Source organism: Nuphar pumila, chromosome 3, assembly GCF_984573655.1.
Source record: "Nuphar pumila chromosome 3, dmNupPumi1.hap1.1, whole genome shotgun sequence".
In the NCBI taxonomy this organism is placed as follows: Eukaryota; Viridiplantae; Streptophyta; class Magnoliopsida; order Nymphaeales; family Nymphaeaceae; genus Nuphar; species Nuphar pumila.
Window position 1 is genome coordinate 131,529,806 of NC_143251.1, and position 27,260 is coordinate 131,557,065.

Here is a 27,260-nt window from a genome sequence, read left to right on the forward strand (position 1 = left end):
AGACAATACAATGTGTTCTTCAGCAGGTACATTCGTTTGCTCTCTAGATCTCCTGGTATACACATTTCCTTTGTATCTCAGACACTCTGCTTGTGATGTATCATCTGAAACTGTCTCACCATGTATGCTTTCAGGAGATAGAACAGTATGCTCGGCAACATGTGAAATAAGTTCAGCACTAAGCCATGGATCATACCAATTATCAATTGCACCAGTAGGTTCACGATTGACCTCCGCTTCTTTTCCCAAAAAATTATTTTCATCAAAAACAACATTTCTGGAAATTCTAATCTTCTTACTGGCAGGATCATAGCATCTGTAACCCTTGTGTTCATCTGCATAACCTACAAATTGGCATATAGAGGCTTTGTCCTGGAATTTAGTTTTCATGGATTTGTCAATATGAACATAACATATGGATTTGTCAATATGAACATAACATGTGCATCCAAAAACTCGTAACTCATTATAATCGGGATGTGCACCAAAGAGAACATAATAGGGAGATTGATTTTCAAGAATAGGCATAGGAAGATGGTTTATCACATGAGTGGTAGTGTGAAAAGCTTCAGTCCAAAGACTAATGGGTAAGTTACTCCCATGCATCATACTCATTACACTTTCCACAATATGTCTGTGTTTACGTTCAGCAATTTCATTTTGTTGTGGAGTGTATGTAAAAGTATCTTCAACAAGATACTTTAGCCGATAACGCAACAACCTTAAGAATAAATGTGTGAACATACACACCCAAGAACACTTGTGCACAACGAACACAACACACCGAATCACAAATGTGCACTTGCACCCATAAGTTTCATAAACACTAAAGAGGTTGGGCTATAATCCCAAATCTCTTCTTACAAATACAATGGAGAGAGCCCATATTTATAGGGCTAAAGGAGACCTTGGAAGGGGCTCCACATAGTCGTTGGAGCCCCTCCAACAGTCACAAATGTGACCGTTGGAGGGGTCCAACGACTAGTGTGTTGGGCCCCTCCCAAGGTAGGTACAACTCATTTATTGAAAGAAAAAGAAAAATAAAAATGGGAAAAGAAATTACAAGACATATTCGAAAAAGAATATGTGTAAAAAAGACTAAACTACCCCTAAGACTAAAGATAGAATTATATATATATTTTACATATATAATAGGTAGATACATATACATATATTATATATATGTATATGTATTACCTTATATATGTAAAATATATATACGAAGTTACAAGTTTGGATTACATATTTTAACACCCCCCCTCAAACTTAGGGCAGGATGACCGATAGTTTGCCAAGAATGAAGTTGAACCGTGGAGCACACAAGGCTTTGGTAAAGAAGTCCGCCAACTGATATTCGGACGTAACATAAGGAAGATCAATGACTCCTCGAAGATATGCTTCGCGAACATAGTGACAGTCCATTTCAATGTGTTTGGTCCGCTCATGGAATGTGTGGTTTTTCGCAATGTAGATTGCGCTCTTGTTGTCGCAACACAGCTTGGTAGGCCCTTCAATTGTGACTCCCATGTCTTCAAGCAATTGGTGAATCCAAACAATCTCCATGGTAGTAGTTGCCATGGCACGATATTCAGCTTCTGTTGAGGAGAGTGACACCTTTTGTTGCTTCTTGCATCTCCATGAAATCAGCGAGTCACCTAAAAATACACAAAATCCAGTGGTGGAGTGACGGTTATTTGGGTCACCTCCCCAATCAGAATCAGTATAAGCAATTAATTTTAAATCGGAAGAAGAAGATAGAAAAACTCCCTTATTTAGAGTACCCTTTATGTATCTTACAACTCGTAAGATGGCACTCATGTGAACGGATGTAGGCGCATGCTGAAACTGACTTGTAGTGTGGACTGCATGGGATATATCTGGTCTGGTAATACTTAGATACATCAGAGATCCTACAAGCTGTCTGTAGGGTGTAGGATCCAAAAGTGGAACCCCATCATCAATTTTCATCTTTGCTCCTACAACCGCAGGAGTTTCGCAAAGCTTCTCATCCGTAATACCTGACCTGTCAATGATCTTAGAGGCAAGCTTAGTTTGAGATAAAAAATATCCTCTAAGAGAGTATGCTACTTCAATTCCCAAAAAATAAGTTAGAAAACCCAAGTCAGACATTTCAAATTTATCCTTCAAGATAGATTTTATACTCTTAACCCCGTTAGAGTCACTCTCAGTGATGAGCATGTCATCAACATACAAAAGTAAAATTATAATCCCTGCATTGGATTTTCTAACAAATAGAGCAGTGTCAGTAAAACAAGAGGAAAAGCCATTTTCAATCATAACAGAATTAAATCTATCATACCAAGCCTTGGGGGCTTGTTTTAGACCATAGAGTGCTTTTTGAAGACGAAGCACCTTTCCCTCAGGAGCCTCCATTCCAGGAGGAGCATCCATATAAACTTCTTCACTCAAATCACCATTTAAAAAGGCATTTTTAACATCCATTTGATAGATGTTCCACTTGTTGATAGAGGCAACGGTTATTAGGCATCGAACAGTGACCATACGGGCTACAGGAGCAAAAGTTTCTTCATAGTCAATACCATATTCTTGACTATATCCTTTTGCAACCAAGCGAGCTTTATACCTTTCAAGGGATCCATCACTTTTAGTTTTTACTTTAAAAACCCATCTGCATCCTATTGTTTTCTTACCTTTAGGAAGATGTTGAAACTCCCAAGTTTTGGCTCTTCTCAGGGCCTCAAGTTCATTGTCCATGGCATTAATCCATTCAGGGCATCTACGTGCTTTCTTCAAAATTTCTAGGTTCTATATAAGAGTGGATGGCACTAAGGCAGGCTCTATATCTTGGTGAGAAAGAGTCATAGGAAATGAACCTAGAAGGAGGCCTTCTACTTCTCTCAGTTCTACGAGGGATCACTTCATTCTGAGAGGCACTGGGACTGGCATCATTATATCTGTCAAGAGCACTCCTAAAGTTGTTTTGATCTCTATGAGAGTAGGTGATAGGGTTTCTAGGTAATTCAATAGGTTGATGTGACGAAGGAGATAAGGAGATGTTTTCCTCGGTTTCAAGTTCATTTGGGTTACTTTGATCTGACTCATTATCACTAGTATCATCGTCCTTATTCAATAAATCAAATAAAAAGGAATAATCCATATTTTCATTATGGGGGTCACAACGTTCAAACCCACTAACATTTTCCAAAAAACTCACGTTTCTGGAAACATACAATTTATCACTTTTGATATCATAACAACGAAACCCCTTTTGGGTTTCAGAATAGCCAAGAAAGGCACAAGGAATGGCTTTTGGAGAAAGTTTGTCATTCTTATCAGTAAGAACAAAACACTTACACCCAAAGACCCTTAACCTGCTATAATCAGGTTCCTTATCATACAGTTTTTCAAAGGGAGAAATTTTGTTTAAATTTTTCGATGGAAGTCGGTTTATGAGATAGACAGAGGTAAGGGCTGCCTCAGCCCAAAGATTTTTTGGAATGTTTTGAGAAATGAGCAAAGTCCTAGTGGTTTCAATGATGTGCCTGTGCTTTCGTTCGGCTAACCCATTTTGTTGCGGGGTTTTCAGACATGATTTTTGGTGAAGAATTCCAAAATTTTCAAGATAACTCTTAAATTCATTTGAGAGGTATTCTCCTCCAGAGTCAGACCTAAAGATTTTTAAACATCCATTGAATTGATTTGAAATCATCATGTGAAAGCTTTTAAAGGTTGAAAAAACCTCATGTTTATGTTTAAGGAAATAGATCCAACAAAACCTAGTATAGTCATCCACAAAGATCACATAATATGAAAAACCTCCTTTTGACATTACCGGAGCCGGTCCCCATACATCGAAATGGACAATTTCAAATGGTTTTGTCGTAAACATGGATCTTTGAGGAAAAGGCAAACATTTCATTTTCCCAAGAATGCATTCATTACACAAAAAGTCACTTTTACAAAGATGTTTAACAAAAGGCAAATACGAGATTTTAACAATATTGGGATGACCCAATCTCTTATGCCATACATGAATGTCTTTGTTTTGGACGACGTTGCAAAATTGACTCTTGGGAACTTGAAGAAAATCTACGTAGTAGAGGTCTCCTCTTCTAGAGCCTTCCCCAATCAATCTCCCGGACTGGCGATCCTGTATCCAACATTTATTAGAAGAAAATTTTATATCGCAACCATGGTCCGAGAGTTGGGAAACGGAAAGAAGATTTAGGTTAAGGTTTGGGATAAAACGAATTTTTGGAACAAAGAAGTCTTGTTTTTCAAAATTACCTATTCCTTTAATCTCAAGAGATGTACCGTCCGCGGTTGATACAAAAGATGGAAAAGCATTTTTAGAAAAGTTTGAAAGAGTGCAATAACTAGGGGTCATGTGAAAGGATGCCCCGGAATCTAAAAGCCAAGATGTCTTACCGGGGGAAGAGGATGACATAGCGGCTCCGGAAGTACCTCCCTTGAGAAGAGGTTGTAGGGCTTCCACGATTTGTTGAAGAGAAAGAGACTCACTTGATAAAGAGGGTCGTTCTTCAACTTGAGATGCCATAGCCGTTGCAATCAATTTCTTCCATTTAGGACACAAGGGTTTGATATGTCCGGGTTCTTTACAATGATAGCAAGTTACTTTGCTATAATCTTTTTTGCCATACCGATCATTTCCTCCTTGACCTTGATTCTTGAAATGAGGAGGTCTATAGGTTCTCATGTTATTTCCCGGTCTTGACACGGCATTAGCCATTTCACCATCTTCTTGAGTAGAGGAAGTAACAAGAATGCTAGGATTATTTTTGCCAATCCCCATACGGGTTTCTTCACCACTTAGCTTGGTGATAACATCTTCGAGTGAGGGGGATGTGAAGGCGGAGAGAAGAGAGGACCGGACTTGTTCAAATTCAGGTCTAAGGCCATTTAAAAAATTGAAGAACCGGTCTTCTTCAAGTTGTTTGTGCCTTAATTCGATTGCCTCACCACTCCATTTAGGTTCAAGAATAGCGAGCTCGTCCCAAATAGAGGATAATTCGGCAAAATACTCCCGAATGGTCATGTCATTTTGTTGGAGAGTCAAAGCCCTCTTTTGGAGAAAGTACTTGTGGGATAGATCTCTTGAGGTGTACATTTTCTCAAGATATACCCAAGCTTCGGAAGCCCTTTTAAATTTGATGATGTTGGCATTTATCTTGGTCTCAACGGATGAGAAAATCCAAGATAAGATCTTGAAGTTCTTCATTTCCCAATCATCATGTTTCTTAGAATACTCTTCAAGGGCCTTTTGTCTTTCATCCCCTTCAAGGATCTTAATATCCCCTCCTTCAACAATGGTAATCTTGGGTTCCGGTTCCGGTATGGATCCATGAACGTAACCCCAAAGCCCCTTTCCTTTAATATGGGCTTCCATATTACCGGCCCAAACGTGATAGTTTGAGCCATTAAGCTTAAACCCAAGAGAGAAATGGGAGTCTTTTTCGCCCATTAGAGAGGAAAGAATGCAAGAGATAGTATGTACCTTAATTACTTTTTGCGTCTTTCTTGACAAAAGAGGCTCCTAAAATATTGCTCGAAGAAGATGATCCTCTTTGATTTCAAAAAACTTGAAGGCATGCTTCCCGAGGAATGCAAAAGAAGGCGAATCGCAATTCTTCTTCTTCAACGAGGCTCTGATATCATGTAAAAGTATCTTCAACAAGATACTTTAACCGATAACGCAACAACCTTAAGAATAAATGTGTGAACATACACACCCAAGAACACTTGTGCACAACGAACACAACACACCGAATCACAAATGTGCACTTGCACCCATAAGTTTCATAAACACTAAAGAGGTTGGGCTATAATCCCAAATCTCTTCTTACAAATACAATGGAGAGAGCCCATATTTATAGGGCTAAAGGAGACCTTGGAAGGGGCTCCACATAGTCGTTGGAGCCCCTCCAACAGTCACAAATGTGACCGTTGGAGGGGTCCAACGACTAGTGTGTTGGGCCCCTCCCAAGGTAGGTACAACTCATTTATTGAAAGAAAAAGAAAAATAAAAATGGGAAAAGAAATTACAAGACATATTCGAAAAAGAATGTATAAAAAAGACTAAACTACCCCTAAGACTAAAGATAGAATTATATATATATTTTACATATATAATAGGTAGATACATATACATATATTATATATATGTATATGTATTACCTTATATATGTAAAATATATATATACGAAGTTACAAGTTTGGATTACATATTTTAACAGTGTACAGGCAAGAAACTCTACGATGCATCCCATTATCTTGGAGAAAATCTAAAAATTCTTTGGAGGAATACTCACCACCTCCATCACATTGAAGAATTTGGATATTTTAAGAGAATTGATTTTTAACATAGGCATGAAAGTGACGGAAAATGGAAAAGACCTCTGATTTGTGTTTCATAAAGAATATCCAGGTAAAACGAGAGAAACTGTCAATAAAGGATACATAATATTTACTTCCTGATCATGCATATATTTTAGAAATATTTCATATAAAAATATGCATGATTTCATGAGAAAATGATTTAAAAACCCAATTTTATGTTAGTTTCGAGTAAATGTGCTAAAATGATTTAAAAATAGAAAATGCATGAAAAATAGTTTTATTTTACATTTTTTATGCCTATTTTAGTTTTTGTTATAGTCATAGTAGTTTTAGTTTTAGTTTTCAATAAAAATAATAATAAAAATAAAAATAAAATAAAAATTAGAGTTAAAAATAGAGTTAGATATATTTTGAAATGAGGTTAGTGTAAATAATTTTTTTTAGAGTAGTTAGTTAGTTTGAGGTTTTTAGTAAATAGTTTTTTTTTTAAAATACTCTTTTAAATAGTTTGTTTTTTTTAAAACAAACCATTGCACGGTTTGTGTTTTGTTTGAAAATTGAAAAAACTAAAAAAATTATATATATAATAACAAACCGGTTTTACACGGTTTGATTTCTTTGAAAAAACCGAAAAAAAATAATAAGCAAACCGGCTTGAACCGGTTTGCGTTTTTTTTTTAACTGAACAGATTCTGTTTCAAACCGGTTCCAGCCGGTTTGGGGTTTTTAAAACCCACGAAATGAAAAATTTTCAATTGTCTCCCCTGTACGCCTGAAACCTCTTCCCTCTTTCCCCTCTTTCCCTCTCTTCCCTCTTTTCTCACCTTCCTCCACCAACATCGGCCCCTTTCTTACCTCTTTCTTCCCCTTCTCCCTATTTTTCTCATCTTCTTCAGCCGGTGGTGGTGGTGGATCTTCAGTCCGGCGAATGGCGCACGGTGGAGGCCGCTCTTCTCTCAACCCATCCCTATGGTAAGCATTTCTCTATCTCTTCTTCTTCTCAATCTTTTTCTTCTCAGCGTAATCTGGTTCTTCCCCTTCTTCTACTCTACCTCTCCTCCGTCCTTCTTTCAATCGTTCATATTTCTGTTAGCATATTAGATTAGCATATTTTGTTTGCTGAAAAATAAAAAAATAAATAAAATAAACACTTGTTTATCGGATATTGATTTCTGTCTCTGTTTCATTCCTGTTGTCCGTCTTGTTCATCTCTAGTTTTTTTGTGTGTTTCTCAATTGTTGATTAAAGTTTTTGTGTAATTCATTGTAAATTTTTTGTTTTGCATTCGATTGATTTTCTGTTTGTTTGTTTTGTTCGTTGATTTGATTTTCTATGTTTTTTTATTGTTTCTCATTCAGCGCACTTCCTGTTTCTTCCCTCTCTGCATTATTATTTTGTGTTGTCATTCAAATTTTTTTTCTGCTTTTATTTCAGCACGATCTCCTGTTTTGATTAATGGTTTAGTTGTAGTTTTCTTTTTCCTATGTTTTTTTCCCCAATCAGAATCCGATCATTCGCTGATCGTGAATACATTGCATTCGTTGGTTACAACATTTAATAAGAGTCTGACTATGGTATCTGTGTGGTTTTGCTGAGAAAGCCGGCAATTCTGGATTCATCAGATCTCAAATCTGGGTGATCAGGAGCTACCGAATTGAAAGATCGTGCGTGTGTGAATCCAGATCTAATTCAGCATCTCTGTTGCTGATCTCTTTTCCACCGATCATTTCATCGGTAGTAGCATTTTCATCTAGCATTCATTTCCACATACTTTACATTCTTGTGCCAATTTGTTTCCATCACACTCAACCGTCAACAACATCTGATCTGCTTCAGCATCACCACCGTGAATTCAACACTGATTCACTTGAAATTTAATCCTTGCTGTTGAGTTAACATAAGACTCCCATCGGGTCTATTGTGAAGAGTTGTTGCTGGAACCCCTTGTTCCGCCGGAAGTCCTGTTAGTGCCATAGAGCTTTTTACAGCAAGAGATAGTGAGAAGGCCTAATCCGGTTTGAATTTTGATTAGTTGTTTTGAAACTAGATTTACTTAGTAGATTTGAAATAATGAGCATTGGGTAATTGCATTGTAATTATAATACTTAGCTAATTAGTAGTTAGTTATACTTCGTTAAGAACATGTTGTTAGTTAGTTTTCGATATTATGTTTAGTCTTAGAATTAACTAGTGAATTGTCGTCAAGTTTACATAGTTATTGTCATTTAGTTTTTTTTTCCATATGTTCTTTTATTGTTTTTAGCATTAATTAGCATATTCTGCGTAGTATAGTCTTTATTGGTATCTTGTGCTGCTCGTGTTCTTTTGAATTGTGCAGGATAGCACAGGAGTGGAGCAGAAGCGATTACGTGACACGAAGTACGAAGATAGAAGATTTTTACTTTTCAGTTTAGAATTAGGAATTTAATTGGGTTTGTAAATATTGCACTTTACGCCCTCTGCGAAGGGTATTCATTTGTTGTAATAGTTAGTTGTTTTACTTTTCTTAAACATTCTACATTTCAATAATTCGGCAATAAAGATTTGTTTAGATTTGTGTACTTGAATACGATATATTCCCGTTCCCTGAGTTTGACCCGGTCTCATCCACTAGTGAGAACCGTTTTTTATTATTTGATGTCTGGTTTTCACATGTTTTACATTTAAAAATCTTTTCAAAATTACAACAATTAAAAAAAAGACATCACTTCCAGAAGAGGAAGGATTAGGAGCTGGGCCCCAAACATCTGAACATATTATCTCAAAGGGTATAGAAGTTCTTTTATTTATTTGATGAAAAGGAAGTACATGACTTTTGCAGACCTGACAACTGGGACATATTTTATTCCTCAATGAAGGTGAAATAGACTCTGAAAGAAGACCATTGGACACTAACTTTTCAATAAAGACTTGACTACAATGACCAAGACGAGAATGCCAGAGATCTGACTTATTACATTTGGATGTACTTAGGACACTTTTGGAGACGAGATCAGACTGGGGCTTCAGGACACTGGAGGCTGGAACTTCATTAAAGACATACATGTCTCCACGTCGCTCTCCTTTAGCGAACATCTCCTTCGTTTGAAGATCCTTGACAAAGACAGAAGTAGGAGTAAATTCCACATAAGAATTGGTAGAATCAACAAGCTTGGAAACAGATACAATATTTTTCTTTATATTTGGTGCATGAACAACATCAGATAAAGGAATAGATGACTTAGACAAAGGAATGACGACATTGCCTATGTTTGAAATAGGGTGGTGAGTCTCATCTCCGGTTACAATATTAGATTTTCCAAAATAGGGAGTCAGAGTAGAGAACTTACCTGCATTACCAGTGACATGGGTTGCTGCCCCAGAGTCAACATACCATATTCCATCATCATTTTGCTTCAGATTCAAGTTGGCCATAGCAGATAGAAGGAGATCCTTAGCATCTTCACTGACTCGAAATGTACCTGCAGTTTCTGATATACCAACATTTCTGGCGTTTTGCATTCTATTCCGATTTTGTGGGTTGAACCAGCAATTGGCCTTGATATGACCTCGCTTGTTGCGCTAAAAGCATGTGGGAACATTCTTTGAAAAATTGACATTAGAATTTGGTGTAGGTAGAATCCCACGTCCACCCTTGATTGGATTTCCCTTGCCTCTGCCGTGTCCTCCTCGTGCACGATCAGCTATCACCCCTGTGGCAAGAACCTCATGCATAGATGGTTGTCCAGTTGAAGCTTCAGACATGCTTTTCAGTGTCATCTCATACTGAAAAAGTTTGGCGCGTAATTTCTCAAAGGAGAGCAACGTAGGCAAGCATAATAAGGATGTAACAAGAACATGATATTCTGATCCCAAGGCATTCAGTGTTTGCTGCACCTTTTCTTTATCTGAGACTGAATATCCAACCATAGCTAATTGATCTGTGATGCTTTTGACTTGATTTAAGAATTCAATAATGCTCATTGCACCCTTTGTTAACATTTGAAATTCACGTTTAAGAAACAACACTTTAGCCTCTGATATCTGAGAGTAGGTCTGAGCTAAAGCATCCCACAAAACCTTAGAGGTGCAATCATCAGGAATGGAAATCAAGACTTCTTGTGACAATGTGGAGGTGATGTATGCGACGAGTGCCTGATCACGCTTCATCCAAGCAACAAAAACAGGGTTGCGAATAATATTTGGCAATCCTCCATCCTCTTTGGCTTCGATTGTGATAAATTCGATCCATCCAAGTGACTCGAAAGATCTTGACTCCGAATGGAAGGGATAATCTGTCTCTTCCAAGTCAAATAGTTGTTGGTAGTTAACTTTTCTGACACTAACTGCCCTAAGAAACTGGAAGAGAGACCTGAATTCCCTGAAGAATCCATTGATAGAATAAAAGGCTAACAAAGAATTAAGATAAATAAAAATCAGTAGGTCGAAGCAAATGGATTTGAGAATGGCAGCAGTATTGAACTTGGCTTTATGGGGCTGAAAGTGCCGAAGGACAAAGATAGAATAGCAGATCTGAAGGGATTTAAGATCTGCGAGGAATAAAAGAGGCTTAAATCAGACAATGATCTTTAGAAATAGGAGAAAGAACTGATGGCAGATCTGTCGCCACTTTCAGATTTGCGACAGTGAGAAAAGAAGGATAAGCAAAGATTATAAATCTGAAAGTATTTCAGATTTACAAGGTAATGGAAGAAAAGAAACAGATTGACATTTAAAGAAATATAAATAACAGAGAGAAAAGGAGGAAAAACAAAGGTTGCGTGACCTACCAACTTTCACGCTAAAAGGGATATTTTCTGAAAGTATTTCAGATTTGCAGGACAATGGAAGAAAAGAAACAGATTGACATTTAAAGAAATGTAAATAACAGAAAAAAAAGGAGGAAAACCAAGGTTGTGTGACCTACCAACTTTCACGCTAAAAGGAATGACCAGGCAGGCACGTGATTTGGAAGACTATTCACGCTGAAAAGGGGCTCTGTGAAATAGAAGAAAGGAGTTTCAGATCTGCGATTTTCAGATCTGTCAGAAGTTGTTCACGCTGACCTCAGAAGTTGTTCACGCTGACCAGGCACGAGCCTTATGTATTCATCACCCACAGGATTAACCCTGCTCTGATACCATGATAAATCTGCTAATAAACTGACGTGATCTGCAGAAAGTGTGAGAAAAGGAGGGGAAGAGAAGGGGTTTCAGAAATCGGCAGTCAATCTATCTGTAGCTGCACTAGTGTTTCATTAGTTTTAATAGGGTTACAATGATCTTTTTACAAGGACAAAAGTGCCCCTTGTTAGTAACACATGTTACATTATAATACAACTAAAGCAAAACTTGTGAATGGATATGGATCCTTTATCGGATCCATATCCAATCCACATTCCACATTCCACATTCTAATACTTCATTATATTTGAAGTATTATTCACTTTTACATTTTTGTTTATTCTTCTTATGTAATTGGACACTTGTATTTGGATGGTATTAGTTATTATTAATGGATGTATGGACCTTTAGTTATTATAAAAAAAATTTATGGCATGGTTTTGATGTTATTTTGGTAATTTTTCTTTGGGAACTAACGTCCATGAACCTGGGCTCGAGAGGCCCCGGTTTGGGTCGTTAAAAACGCATATCTCCGACTGACACCTCATTCAAGAAACTAACTCATATCATCTCAAAGTAGAACCCTAATTTCATAGAGAAGCTCTAGTCTTTTAACAGCCAGGACGAAAGGAGAGGGGCTTTGGGGGATTTTTGGAGTGTGGGGGATGAAAGAAACACTTGAGAGAGGATTAAGAGTAGAGTGAGAGAATATAAGAGAGATTCCTTGGGTGGTGAGGCGGTTTGGTTCAGAATGCTTCCTTTTATTACCTTTCTTTGAGAGAGAGACGAGCTCTGGCAATTGGAGCAATCTTCAAGTGGTTGGAGAGAGAGGAACCATGGGTTTATGATGAAGGTTTTGTAAAGCCTGTTTTAGTGGTAAAAACAACAAAGTAAGGGCAATATAGTAAATTTATGAATCCTAACCATGGTTTGACCATGGTAAACCCACCTAAGTCAAAGGAGGCATGTGTTTGGGAGTTATTTTGCTAACTAATCTTGTATTTGTAAAATTTCAAAACTTAGGCATGTATTTGTAAATAGGTTAAAAGTCAGGTATGTTTTTGTAAAATTTTCAAAAAACAACTGTGTTTTCTAGCTGCATGGGCCCACAAACTTCTATCGATTTATCCTCTTGAATTTTTCTAAAAAGAAACCATGACGATGGTTTGACAGTGCCAAACAAGCTTAATTTTTCCAAACCCCAGAAACATGACTTATTTAATATAACAAACAAATCAGTCATGAATTAATGAGGTAAAGCATGAGAGAAAAGAGAAACATACCTCTGGATGCCATTGGAAGCCACTCACAGGATAGTTGTATGCTTGTATAGTTGAAACATATACCTGGTATAATCAAATAGCTGTTAGTAAGAGATCATAAACATGATATGTAAAAAAAAGGCCATTAATAAGGAATGAACACATTATCATATATAACTGCATGACAGTGCCTGAACTAACCACCACAGATCGAAAATTTACTGTAACTGAATCAAAGGAGTTATCTTTTTGTACCTTATCATTTTTATCGCTGCTTGTCGTCAAAATCTCAAAGAAACTTGATAAAGCAGAACATTCTCGAAATCGTTCTGGAGATATGCCATACTGTGATCAAGATTATAATCAGATGGACAAATCAGCCCAATCCCAATCCTTTGCTAATAATGGAAAGGGCTTCCAATGGTAAACAAGACAAGTTCAATAGATCCCACCAAAGAGGAAAAGAAACAAAGAAATGCTAAAAATAAAAGAATTAAAAAATAGCCAGCTAAACAATCTTTTAAATTGGTTAAGCCATAGAAAATTCTGACTAAGATATGTCCATGTCCAAGAAAATCTAGTGTGCCTACAGATGAGTGCAGTTACATGTTGATACCAGCATTGCAATCCAAATGCAGTTCATCTAAGCAGCCAATGTGCAAAATTCATGTTAGAGGGTTACAAAAACAAGAAGGAAAGAATAAATAATGAATAAAAGCATTTGCAGAGAACCTAAAACTGATAAGTGTTAAAATATGTACTCTCTCTCTCTCTCTCTCTCTCTCTCTCTCTCTCTCTCTCTCTCTCTCTATATATATATATATATATATATATATATATATATATATATATATATATATATATATATATAATATTCTGTGTATAATTGTATATGTATATTATGTATATATATACATATATATACATATATATATATATATATAAACGTAATACATTTTTTTTTTTTACTTTTTTGTTCTATTCTGTGGCTGTTGAACTAACAGTTAGGCACCTCTAAAGGCTAGCTTGGTCTCCCTTTTCCCTCTCATTGTATATTTAAATAGATCTTCAACCCATTTATGTTATTGTTCTTTGTGAGCATTTTATGAATAAAATCCATATTTTTTATGTGTTGTTTTCTCTTATTCTCACTCTCTCTTGTGCCTTAGTGCATTTGTATTGCCTGTAGTGGCTCTTTTGTACTGCTCATAGTGGCTTGTGTATTGGCTTTTTTCCTATTGTGTTCTTGTGTACTTTTTTATTTGATTACAATCAGTTGGTAGATTTCAAACGTCTACTTAAATGTTGATGACCAGTACTCTAAAATGAAATTTTGACAAGTCATAAAATACTAATTAGGAGATAACGAGTCATATAGGGAAACAAAAATCACAAGACCCAGAGTTAATACCAAAATCTGGTGAATAAAATGCCCATTCAACATCTCCACTTGAGACCAAACACGATCACTACAAAATTGTAATATTATATATATTTTATATATATAAAGGATAATACATATTCATATATGGTATATATGCATATGTATTATCCTAATTATATATATAAAATATATATTTATCTATTTATAGGCATAGGGGTAGTTTAGACATTTCACAGTTTTTACGTATATTCCATTTGGAATATGTTTGTAATTTGTCTCCCCCTTTGTATTCTTTACTCCTTAGAGGAGCTTATGCTCCATTGTATGGGGTTTATACCCCCTTCTTCCTTCTTCTTCAATAATATTCAACTTATGACTTTATGTCATATTTTTGCCCCTTGTGTGGGTTTATGTGTTAGCACATTATGTGCTTGTGTTGTTCCCTTTAATGGGTTTATTCGCACTTCATGTGCATGTGTATGGGTTCTTTATTGAACCTAATGTATTCAAAGCCACTTTCTAACATGGTATCAAAGCCAAGTTGAGATTGAGTTGCTCTTTGGTGCATCGGGAAGCGTGGTATTCAAGAAATTTTTAAAAAAAAATGGTGAAGTATTTATTTCTCTCTCTTTTCTTTCTTAAAGTTATTAGGTATGCATTCTATTTCCTTAAGTATTGTATGAAGAATTTAATATGTTTTTTTATGTGTACTCTTTGTCATTATGTCTTTTTATAAAAATTTGAGTTACTTGATACTCTATTGAATCTTTTTCGTATACATACTTTTTCGTATGTTTTTCTTTGAAAAAATTGAAAATGATAACTTGTTTGGCGAAAAATTAGATATATGATTGCTCAAAACTTAATGGGTCAGTAAAGATTTATGACCATTGGAGCCTTGAATTTATATTTTAAATCTAACTTTGTTTATAAGAATACCTTTTATATATGGTAAGTCTTTAAAGAAAGGTATGTTAAGATTAAAATGTTTGTGAGATGTAGTTTTTCGAAAAATGCTAAATTCCTTAATAAGTTTTGATTCACTTACCCAATGTGTCCTTTTTATATGAGCAACATTTAATTAAGAAAGTTTTTTTTTATATAATTCCGGTTCAATTAAGTTTTAAAATAGTCTTATGGAATATGGTGATTTTCTTTGCATCTTTGTACTCTTAAAAGATTTTTTCAATTTGATTTAAAGAGCTTGTCTCATTATAAAATTTATGGTCTTCACTAATGTTTGTTGCGTACTTATTACATTAGGAGTTCGTAATAATCTATTAAGTCATGTTTTTTGATAAAACTTAAAAGCTTTTGAATTTTTCCTCAATAAATGTTTAATTTTATAGATTTATGCCATAGTACAATCTTACTTTATCATAAGGTTTTTTTTTAACAAATCTTTTATTCTTCTTTGTTGGAATTTCTCTCACTTTAGTGGAGTTTCCCCCTTCTTTGGGAATTTTGTGTGTTTTGAGCTCTCTTTAAGGAGCCTTTCGGTCCTTATAATCTTCTTGTGAGTATATACTCTTTTATGAAGATTTCATGGTTGTTGTGAGAAGATTGTTTGTGAGTATCTTTTTCCTTGCATAATATCCTTCAACGATTCATTAATACTTGTAACCCTTTGTGGATCTTTTGAGATTGGTTGTGAGCATTATTTTTTAAGTTACAATAGTGGATTTCATAAGATTTTTCAAACTTCACCATCTTTATGAATGCCTATATTGGCCTAAGTTTGTTATTTGCTTATTCAAGATTATTGTCATTTAAAAATCTTGCATTGCAAAAAAGTGCATCTATTATGATTTGGTGTGCATTTAATTGCACTTTATATCTATCATAGTTGAGGCTTGTTTTTTACTTTTTGATTATTCCAAATCGGTTCTTACGCATGATGTTGCTTAATATTTCATAATTGTGTTAGTTGCATAATAAGTCTTTTTTGTATAAATGACTTCTTTTGAAGATTAAGCATAATTCATGTTTATGCAAAATTGTTGTTATAAAGCATATTGTTGTGATTGATTATATTAGACCTTTGATTCAATTTTTAATCGGTCCTCTTTTCTTTGAAAAATGATTTCTAAAGTGTTTATTGCCTTTTTTTGGCATTTATATTTGTCCATCACATGTTTCTTTAATGCATCATTGTTTTGGCCTTATTATTGCTTTATTAGAGATGTTTGTTGAGGTTAGTTATGGGCACCTCGTGTTATATCATTCTAGATTGTCCAAATTCACATATTATAGATGGTGGTTGAGGTGAGTTATGGGCACCTTGGGACTCTAGAATGATTTGGTATATGAGTGTGTCACTAGTTTGATGTTGGCCATTGATCTTATGGATGCTCTTATTTATATATAAATGTGATGGATATATGATGTTTAAAACCTTAAAATGATTTAAGGTATATTGAAATCAAGGTTTTAGGGATTATTGCCCAACCTTCCATTGTTTATGAAAATTATGAGTGCATTTGCACATTTGTGATTTTATGCTTTTGTGCACAAGTGTTTCATATGTTCTTGGTGTGCGTATGTTCACACATTTATTTTCAAGAATATTGTTCTATCGGTTGTTGTATCTTGTTGAAGATACTTTTACATAGTTTATTCCAAAATGTTATTTTTATGGGTATTCTTTTTTGAAGAATATTGTTTTATTAATTCAAGGTTTGATTTATATATATGTTTGTCATTACAAGTTTTATTACCTCAAAAGTCTTCTCCTTTTATGCCCCTTATCTAAGTGTCATCATATGTAGACAAGAATTTTATTACACCTTCGTGTGTTGGTAGCCCTTTATTAGCTTTTGCTCTCTTGGTCTAGTAGCTGATCACACTTATCTTGAGTGTTATTTTATGTAGACAAGGCACGTTGATTCACACCATGGTGTGTGATTTTAGTCCATGTTGGCGTTTGTGTCCTTGCTCTAGTCGCTGAGATGTATGCCCATGGTTGGCTTATTTCACTCATTTCAAGTGTCATCTTATGTAGACAAGAGATGTATTGTGTTTTAGCCCATGGTTGGCTTGTTACTCTTGTTCTAGTAGCTAAACATACTTGGTTTTGAGTGTATTTTTACGTAGACAAAAGATGTTTTTAGTCCATGTTGGCGTGTATTCTCTTGTTCTTGTCGTAGATGCACTCATTTCAAGTATTATTATATGTAGACAAGAGATTCTTTTGCACACCTTTGTGTGTGTCTTTGGCCTTTAATGGCATTATATTTATATTCTTGATCTAGTAGCTTATACACTTGATTTATGGGTTTTGGAGGACTAATGAGGTAGTTGTTTGTAATGGATGAACTATTGTTGAAATTTGCAAAATTTCATTCATGACTTGTGTTTTAAGATATTCAAGTGAATCATATTTTTTATATGCATATTTTAAAATCAAGTTGATTTTTTGGAATTTAATCTATATATTAAGTGTTTATGGTATTTTGGCTACTTTTGTATGCAAAATGTGTCCTTTTTGTCAATTGAGTGAGATTTTCCTAAATGGGTAAGATTCTTTACTCAAATAACACTATTCATTTTGCCTCGTAAATGGATTTAAAACCTTGTGAACTCTTGTGTTTATTTTTTGTCTAAAGTATGCTTGGAGACTTCGTTTCTCTTGTTTGGCACTTCATTACATGTTTGAAGCATGTTCATTAATGATTCCTTTACGTATTAATTCATTTCATGATAATATATGCATATGCTCTTTATGACCTTTTAGGATCTCATTCAATAAAGTATATGTTGCTTATGCCTCTTCGTAGGATTATTGTGGGGTCCCTTAGTGGACTATTTTGTTATTCCCCCATTATGGGGTTGTGTTTGTCCAATATTGGACCTTATGAATGCACTATGCATTCTTGCAATATGTTTCCGCTCACTCTTTAAACATGATATATGATTTTGAAAACTTTGGTTTTCTAAATTTTCTTTTCATGCTAAAGTAATTATCCTATTATGCATAAATTTTGCACCTTGTTAGGAATGTTCCTTTTTGAGTAAATTGCAAAGATATTTTTTACTTGTTTTTTATTGTTGTTCCTCAAGATCTTGAAGATAAGAGGAAAAGAAGTACCTTGGATAGATCATGGAAGGTGCTCATCGTTAAAGACATTGGAGGGAGACATTTACAATGGCATTCGTCCTGAAGGCTCTTGAAGCCTTGAGATTCTTCCTCTTGCTTTCTTCAATCTTTTCGTTCCCCCACGCAAAGCTTGAGGGGGGGTGTTAAAATGTATCATTCGACAATTGTAATATTATATATATTTTATATATATATAAAGGATAATACATATTCATATATGGTATATATGCATATGTATTATCCTAATTATATATATAAAATATATATTTATCTATTTATAGGCATAGGGGTAGTTTAGACATTTCACAGTTTTTACGCATATTCCATTTGAAATATGTTTGTAATTTTATTTTTAATTTTCTTTTTTATTTTTCCCTTTTTTGTGGTTTGCGCCACCTAGGGAGGCTCCCCAAAGAGTCGTTGGGAACCCCCCAACGGTCACAAATGTGACCGTTGGGGGCTCCCAACGACTCCTTTGGGAGCCCCCTTGGTGGCCCCTCTCTTGTGTTATAAATAGGGGTCTCCCCCTTTGTATTCTTTACTCCTTAGAGGAGCTTATGCTCCATTGTATGGGGTTTATACCCCCTTCTTCCTTCTTCTTCAATAATATTCAACTTATGACTTTATGTCATATTTTTGCCCCTTGTGTGGGTTTATGTGTTAGCACATTATGTGCTTGTGTTGTTCCCTTTAATGGGTTTATTCGCACTTCATGTGCATGTGTATGGGTTCTTTATTGAACCTAATGTATTCAAAGCCACTTTCTAACATAAAATGCCCATTCAACATCTTCACTTTAGACCAAACACGATCACTACAAAATTAATTTCAGATTTAAATGAAGCTTCTATTTAGATTTGAGAAATGAGAAGACAAGAAGAAAATGAGCTTAAATTGTATCATAGCTGACTTATTTAGGAGCAAATTTCATTTAATGGGGTAATTAGTCATATAGGAAATAAAAATCACAATACCCAAAGCCACTGCCACATTAATTCCCTATCAACAAAACAGGACCAATACAAACTTAATTTTGGATTTACGTAAAGCTTCTACTCAAGAAAAAATGAGTTTGAACTCTATCATACCCAATTTGTTTAGGAACAAATTACATTATCAAAGAAATTAAGAGACCCTCTACCCTTCATCCCTCCCTTTTCACCTTTCACTATTTGTTTTCTCTTTATTTTCATTCTCCTCGAGTCTCCAGTATCTACCTTCTATATTAAATTCATTCAAGGTGTTCATAACTAGAATGAGATTAAGGGTAAGATCTAGAAAAATTAGACAACTAAGAACCATGAAAAAAAGTTACAACACAAAATTTGACTAGTAGTTGTAGAAGAGATATCTAGGAACCTCAAAGACAATAGGTTCCTAGGAACACTTGAAGGGCTAGATCATTTGGTTGCTGAAGCTATGTAGTCAAAAGCGGCGACTGGGTGCCGAGTTGGGCTTGTTAAAATATATGTATACCATATATATATATATATATATATATATATATATATATATATATTCTCTGCTATCTATTGTAATGCCCATTAAGGGCAATTTAGACTTTTTCTTATTATGTAAATAGACATGTCCACTAGGGACATTTTTTGCCTTTTTCTTATTATGTAAATAGACTTCTTTTGTTATTTTTCATTTGTGAAGGGGCAAGAGGGTCCAACCCATAGAGTCGTTGACGGTCACAAATGTGACTATTGGGGAGCTCCCAACGACTTTATGGGAGCCCCCCTTGGTCCCATAAAGTGTATAAAAAGGGGTTTTTTCCCCCTCTTCTCTATAATGCTTTTTCATAGTATTTCAATATATGATTTTTTATATTTCAAGCTCTCTCTCTCTCATTGTGTGTGTATGGTGCCTAGCCCTTTGTAGTTTATTGTAGTTTGCTAGTGGCTTCTTGTTTATGTGCTTCTGCATTCGTTATAGTCACTCTCTGACATTGTTTTTGCACTAATGTTTCATTACATGATATCAAAGCCCCTAGGTGATTGAGCACTCTTGGGACTCTCTTTTATTTTATTTTTTTGTGTGCTTGTATTTTGCACACTTGTTATCCTCTTTCCTTCCTCTTCCATAATGGCCGACAAGGATGCAAAGATTGATCTCTTGTTCAAATTGAATGATACTAACTATAGAATATAGGCAGCCGCTATAAAAAACAACCTCAAAGGTAAAAAACTTTAGGGATTTGTATGTGGTACGGTTCTGAAACCTCAACTAAAGCTCACCACAAAGGAAGGAAATGAAGAAAAAGCTTTGAATAAAGAAGAAAAAACCAAGGCCATTGATGAATACCAATCCAAAGTTGAAGAATGGGAAAGTAACCATGCCAAAATATTGGCATAGTTCATGAACAATGTGGAGCTCAAAATTTGTGTTAATCTAGCCAAATTCAAGAAGTCAAATGAAGCATGGTTCTTCACGAAAGGTATGTACACTAAAAAAGATCTTGCTAAACATTTCTTTTTGCAATAAAAAGTGAGAGCAACCAAGCAAGGAGATATGAGTATTAAACATTACTATAGCATTTTATCTCCTCTATAGGATGAACTTGCCAAAAACAAACGGAGAGAGAGATTCTTTCAATTTATTCATGGGCTTGGGCCCAAATTTGAACAACTACGAGGATCCCTACTTCATAGGGCTTCAACTCTTCTTAGTGAAATTCTTGTCGATCTATGCCAAGAAAAAACATGCTTAGCTCTAAAAAAGAATATTGATGAAGTATATCTGGTATCTAAACCAAGTAATGATATGAGGACATATAAGCATCCTCACTTTTGAAAGAATAACTATAACAATAATGGTCATGGAAGAAAAAATGTATCATCATTGTAATGAACCAGGGCATCTTAGACCTGATTATCCTAAGAGAATAGTGGCTTCCATTGGAAAGAACTCCAACAACTCAAATGGCGATCAAAAAAGGGATGGAGATATCAAGGACTCCATTATAAAACTTAAGAAAGAATTTCAACAATTTGTGAGGAACAACTCTTCCACACTTCTGGTGTCGCGCTTTCATTGACTCCCAGTATGTCTTATTGGATTCTTGATTCGGGTGCTTCATTTCATATGACTCCAAATGCATCTCTTTTATCCAAACCAAACACTAATTCTTTCAAATCTTTTGTTTCTACAGCCGATGGTACATCTTTGGATATTAAGAGAATGAGAACTCTTGAAACCACTTTAAGCAATGACAAAAAATTCTTTGTTCCAAAAATTAGAATTATTCTAAAACTTAAACCTTTTTTTGGTTTCTCAAATATTCGATCCTGGTTGTAGTATCTCTTTTTCATCTTCAAATTGCTATGTCTAGGATCCTCGATCCGGGAAGCGGATTGGGCAAGCTCATAGAAGAGGATACCTACAATATATGAATTTTTTGTCATTACTATCAAAGTCTTCTTGCAATCATGTTCAAACAAAAGATGTTGCCACTTGGCACAAAAGACATGGTCATCCTAGTCTCTCTAAGAATCTTTTCCCTCTTTTTGAGAAATTTTGTAATGAAAAGAAATTTACATGCAATGATTGTATCCTTTGAAAAATGCATTCTCTTCCTTTTCAACATAGCAACTTCATTTCGAAAAGACCCTTTGAGTTAGTGCATTTGGATCTATGGGGACGAGCGCCCATCATGTCTAAAGGAGGATATTCATATTATGTTGTCTTTATTGATGATTTCACTAGATCTACTTGGGTTTACTTTCTAAAAAACAAATCCGATGTTTTTTCTACTTTCAAAGAATTTCTTATTCTTATTCAAAAATCAATTTCAACATAATATAACTATCTTTATATCCGACTCCTGAGAGGAATACATGTTAAAAGAATTTCAAAATTATTTTAAACAAAATGGCATTATTCATCAAAGATTTTGTCCCAAAACTCCATAACAAAATGACCTTGCCGAAAGAAAGCATAGGCATCGTATTGAAACCACAAGAATTCTTTTCATCTTTAAAAATGTTCCAAAAATTTTTGGGCCAAAGCCACTCTTTCCGCAACATATCTTATAAATAGGATGTCATTCTCATTTTAAAAAAATGTTTCTCCCTTTGAAAATTTGTTTAAAATATCCCCGAATTTCCAAAGATTAAGAATCTTTGGTTGTAAATGTTTTATACTTTTTCAAGGACAAAACAAACTCTCACCAAAGGCTCTTGAATGTGCTTTTATTGGTTACGGTGAAAATAAAAAAGGATATGGGTGTTATGATGTTAAAAACAACAAACTTTATGTTTTAAGAAATGTGACTTTTCTTGAGAATCAAAATGGATTTGAACATCGAAAACCCAAAGAAGATGTTGATTATTCCTTTTTATTTGACTAAGTTCCTAAAGATTGTTAGAATACAGTTTGCATATGTGTATGGATCTCGATCCAGATCCATACGCATATTATATGAAACACATGTTAAATAGGATCTCATTAATGGCATACTTGTAATATGTATACTTCTTTACTTTTATAAGGTTTAGGGTTTTGGAGGTCGTGTATTGCTGTGCCGCCCCAGCCTTTCTCTCTCTCTCTCTCTCTCTCTCTCTCTCTCTCTCTCTCTCTCTCTCTCCCTGCTTCCTGTGAAGGCTGTACCAGATATCAAATCTGATATGGTATCAGAGCTTAGGTTAATTGCGTGAAGAAGTTCTGAACAGCAACCCCAGATCGTGATTCTCCAGCGTGAACAACTCCCAGCGTAAGCAGTTCTTCAGCGTGATTCTTCAACGTGGATTGTGATTCTTCAGCGTGAATAGCAAACCCAGATCGTGATTCTTCAGCGTGAACAACTCCCAGCATAAACAGTTCTTCAGCGTGGACTGTGATTCTTCAGCGTGAACAACTCCCAGCGTAAACAGGTCTTCAGCGTGATCAGTTTCTCTTTATCTCAAATTTCATTCTTCTGAAATCTGAAATCTCATCTCTATTCTGAAAGTTTATCCTCTTCATTCCATTGTCTTTGTTGATTTCATCTTCTCTTCAACACCAACAACTGGTTTTCAGACCTGTGTTGGTTCCATCTACACTCAACACAAACAGACTGCAGTTCCCTTTTTATTACAAACCAGTTTTCTCTGATTCCACAAGTTTTCTTTCCTTTATTGTTGTTTCAGTGTTCTTTGTGCAACACTTTTGGTAGTACAGAACTTATTCACTGTTTCACTGCTATGAATTTCTCTTCGTCATCCGGTCCCTCTGCCAATTTCTTGAGTCAGCTCGTTACAGAAAAACTTACTCATTCTAATTTTTTGACCTGGAAGAGGTAAATCCTTCCTTTTATACGGAGTCAGGATCTCGATGAACATTTGGATGGTTTAGTTTCTATACCACCGCGGCTTATTTTGCAGGAAACCAAGGATGAGAAGGGTGACACAATTACCATTTCCATTAAGAATCCAGAGTATACAGCTTGGAGGAAGCGGGATCAGTCTTTGGTTGCTTATATTACGTCAACACTCTCTCAAGAAGTGTTGGTTACTCTTTCAGATGATTGCATTGCGGCAGATCTGTGGAGTAAGCTGTCTCAGACATACTCTCAGATATCAGAAGCCCGAGTTATGTACTTAAAAAATGGATTTCAAAGTTTGAAGAAAGGCTTCATGACCGTCATGGAATACATAGGCCGCTTGAAGAGTATTACTGATCAATTGGCTGTTGTTGGAAGTGCTATTGCAGATAAAGATAAAGTTCAGCAACTTCTCAATGGATTGGGTCCTGATTTTGACATGTTTACCACAACTTTATCATGCCTTCCTCACTTGCCCACTTTTGAGGACCTCCAAGCGAAACTTCTCCAGCATGAGATGATTATGAAGCAAAGGGCAGAAGGAAATGAGTCAGCTCGTCCTCATTCAGTTTTGGCCATGGACACTTCTGTAGGTTTTGGACGAGAGAATGGAGGGTATCAAGGAGGCAGAGGCCGCGGACGTTTCGGGCAGGGAGGACGTGGTATCTTACCTACACCTAATATTTCAGGGGCTTTTAATACAGGGAATCAGAGGAGAGTGCCCACTTGTTTCTTATGTAACAAAAGAGGACATGTGAAAGCTGATTGTTGGTTCAATCCACAAAATAGAGGAAAACTAAACAAAATTGAAAACAAATCAACTACTGCTGTGGACACAAAAGTGCCATCCACAGATGTGCAACAACTTTTGTTATCAGCATTGTCACAGATGACGATCAAGCAAAATGAACAAGGCGAATGATATGTTGATTCAGGTGCCGCCACACATGTTACGGGTAATGCGGGTAAGTTATCTCACTTATTGCCTTATTTTGAAAAAGGTAGTATAGTTACGGGAGATGGAACTTATCACTCCATTAGTCATACTGGCAATGCACATATCCCTATGTCAAAGTCCTCACTTCATTTGTCAAATGTCCTTCTTGCTCCTAATATTAAAAAGAACATTGTTTCTGTAGCTAAACTTGTTGACGATATAAATTCTTCCGTCGAATTTACTCCCTCTTCTGTTTATGTTAAGGATCTATGAACAAAGGAGACGTTCGCTAACGGGGAGCGACAAGGAAACATGTACGTCTTCAAGGAGATTCCTCCAGTGTCTTTGCCCTTAGTCCCAGTCCTTCAGTTGAAGTCGTCCAAGCATTTTTCAGTGTCTTCGCCTTTAGAGTCTTTGTTTTTTCCTTCATTGGAAGTTTTTAATTCATCTCATTGTAATAAGCCAAATATTTGGCATAGTCGTTTGGGACATTGTAGTCGAGGTTTCGTTAAAAATCTTGTATCTGATGGTCTTCTTCCAGAGTCTAGTTTAAGTTCATTTTTTGATAATAATAATAAATGTTCTTCATGCGAACTCTGCAAAAGCCATGTTCTTCCTTTTCATATTATCAATAAAAGAGCTTCAAAGCCATTTGAGATTATTTGTTACGATGTTTGGGGACCCGCACCTATTCCTTCTCTTTCTGGCAGTCGTTACTATATTGTCTTTATTGATTCCTATTCCCGTTATACTTGGATATATTTCTTAAAACACAAGCATGAAGTTTTTCAAATATTTCGGGAATTCCATTCGATGGTCAAAACAAAGTTTGCTTGTGATATTGTGCATTTACAATGTGATGGTGGAGGAGAGTATTCGTCGAACGAGTTTATTGCCTTTCTTCGAGATAAAGGAATAAGCCGACAGGTTTATTGCCCTCATACTCCTCAACAAAATGGGGTTGCGGAGAGGAAACACAGGCATATTGTCGAGAGCGCGATGAGCATGTTACATGATAGCAATGTGCCCGTTAGTCTCTGGACAGAAGTTTTTCACACATTTGTTCATATCATCAATCGTCTTCCTATGGCACTCTTGGATCGGAAATCTCCCTATTATACTTTATTTGGGCAACATCCCTCTTACGATGAACTGCGTGTTTTTGGTTGTGTATGTTATGTACATATTGATTCATCTCTGCAAAATAAGTTTCAGGACAAGGCTGTCAAGTGCAGATTTGTTGGGTATGCAGATGAATACAAAGGTTATCGATGCTATGACCCTACTACAAAACGTATTAGGACCTCCAGAAATGTTGTTTTTGATGAACAAAATTTTAAGGTCAATGACTCTGCAGTGTTGCCACCTCGAGAATTAGAAGTATATGATCCATGGATGAGCGCAGATCTTTTTGCTAATACAGGAGAAACATGTCACACAAATTGTCCTTCCTTCGGCTTGAGTAGGGAGTTGAATGACTCACAAATGCACGGTGAATTATCTCCAGTTGAGTCACCTCCAGTAGAACGTTTCTCTGGACAGATATACACTAGACGGGACAAAAATACAGAGCCGAGGAATGTGGAGGAAAGCATCGCCAATGATTCGGCTCAAAGGCCGTCACGCATTAAGCATCCTATTCAACGATGGGTGAGTTATGAGACCTTCTCCCTTGATTTTCAGTTGTTTATGTCTCAACTCACAAAACAGGATGAACCCACTTGTTTTAATCAAGCTCTTCAATCCCGTCATTGGACTGAAGCTATGAATGAAGAAATGGAAGCTCTTCATGAATGCCAGACTTGGGAAATAGTCCCTCGGCCAGAAGGAAAGAATGTAGTTGGCTCAAAATGGGTTTATAAAATAAAATATAAGCCTGAAGGAAGTATTGACAGATATAAGGCGCGACTTGTTGCTCGCGGATTCACACAACAATATGGTGAAGACTACGATGAAACTTTTAGTCCCGTAGTCAAAATGGGTACTATTCGTATAATCATATCCCTAGCAGTCGATTAAGGTTGGAGCCTTAGCCAGATGGATGTTAAAAATGCATTCTTGCATGGAACTTTAAAGGAAGAAGTGTATATGGAGCAACCACCTGGTTATGCCGAGAAGGATCCTATTGCCTGGGTGTGCAAACTAAGGAAATCTCTGTATGGGTTGAATCAGGCGTCCTGTTCCTGGTTTGAAAGTTTCTCTATGCAGATTCAGAGTTATGGTTTTAGAAGATGCTCTCTGGATCACTCACTCTTTATTTACCAAAAGGCGGACATTGTTATACTTCTTATATATGTTGATGACATTGTGGTCACTGGGAGCTCAGATAGTCATGTGCAAGACGTGAAACAGTTTTTAATGAAAACTTTCAAGATGAAAGATTTAGGGGAGTTGCGGTACTTTCTTGGTGTGAAAGTTGACAGACAACAAGACACATTGACACTCATGCAACGAAAATACATTCTTGACCTTCTGGAAAAAGCCGGGATGACGAATTGCAAACCAGTCAGCACTCCTAGTGTATTACATCAAAGGCTGAGCTCTGAAGATGGTCATCTTTGTGTCAACCCTACAACGTATAGAAGTCTTGTGGGGATGTTACAGTACTTGACCTTTACCAGACCTGATATAGTTTATGCTGTCAATCAAGTATCCCAGTTTATGCATGCTCCAACAGAGGGTCATATGGAAGCTGTGAAGCGCATTCTACGCTATTTAAAAGGAACTATAGGAGACGGACTTGTTTATCGCAAGAACGATAATTTGCATAGAGGTCATGCACTCATTACTTATACAGACGCAGATTGGGTAGGGGATCCAGATGAGAGACGATCTGTC

The 27,260-nt window shown here is 35.9% G+C and overlaps 1 protein-coding gene across 4 annotated transcripts in view; it reads right to left on the reverse strand.

The window, feature by feature from the left end:
• The window catches only part of LOC149843852 (gamma-glutamyl hydrolase 2-like), a 112,732-nt gene that overhangs the window by 46,590 nt on the left and 38,882 nt on the right, over positions 1 to 27,260 (reverse strand). For all 4 annotated transcript variants that reach the window (XR_016430920.1, XM_090000095.1, XM_090000096.1 and 1 more), the window contains 2 exons: positions 12,959 to 13,048; positions 12,725 to 12,787 (listed from right to left, as the gene is read on the reverse strand). Coding sequence is in view for 3 of the 4 variants with exons in the window: in XM_090000095.1 (XP_089856221.1) it covers positions 12,725 to 12,787; positions 12,959 to 13,048 (153 nt within the window). In the remaining variant the exon portion in view is untranslated. The remainder of the gene's footprint in view (positions 1 to 12,724; positions 12,788 to 12,958; positions 13,049 to 27,260) is intronic.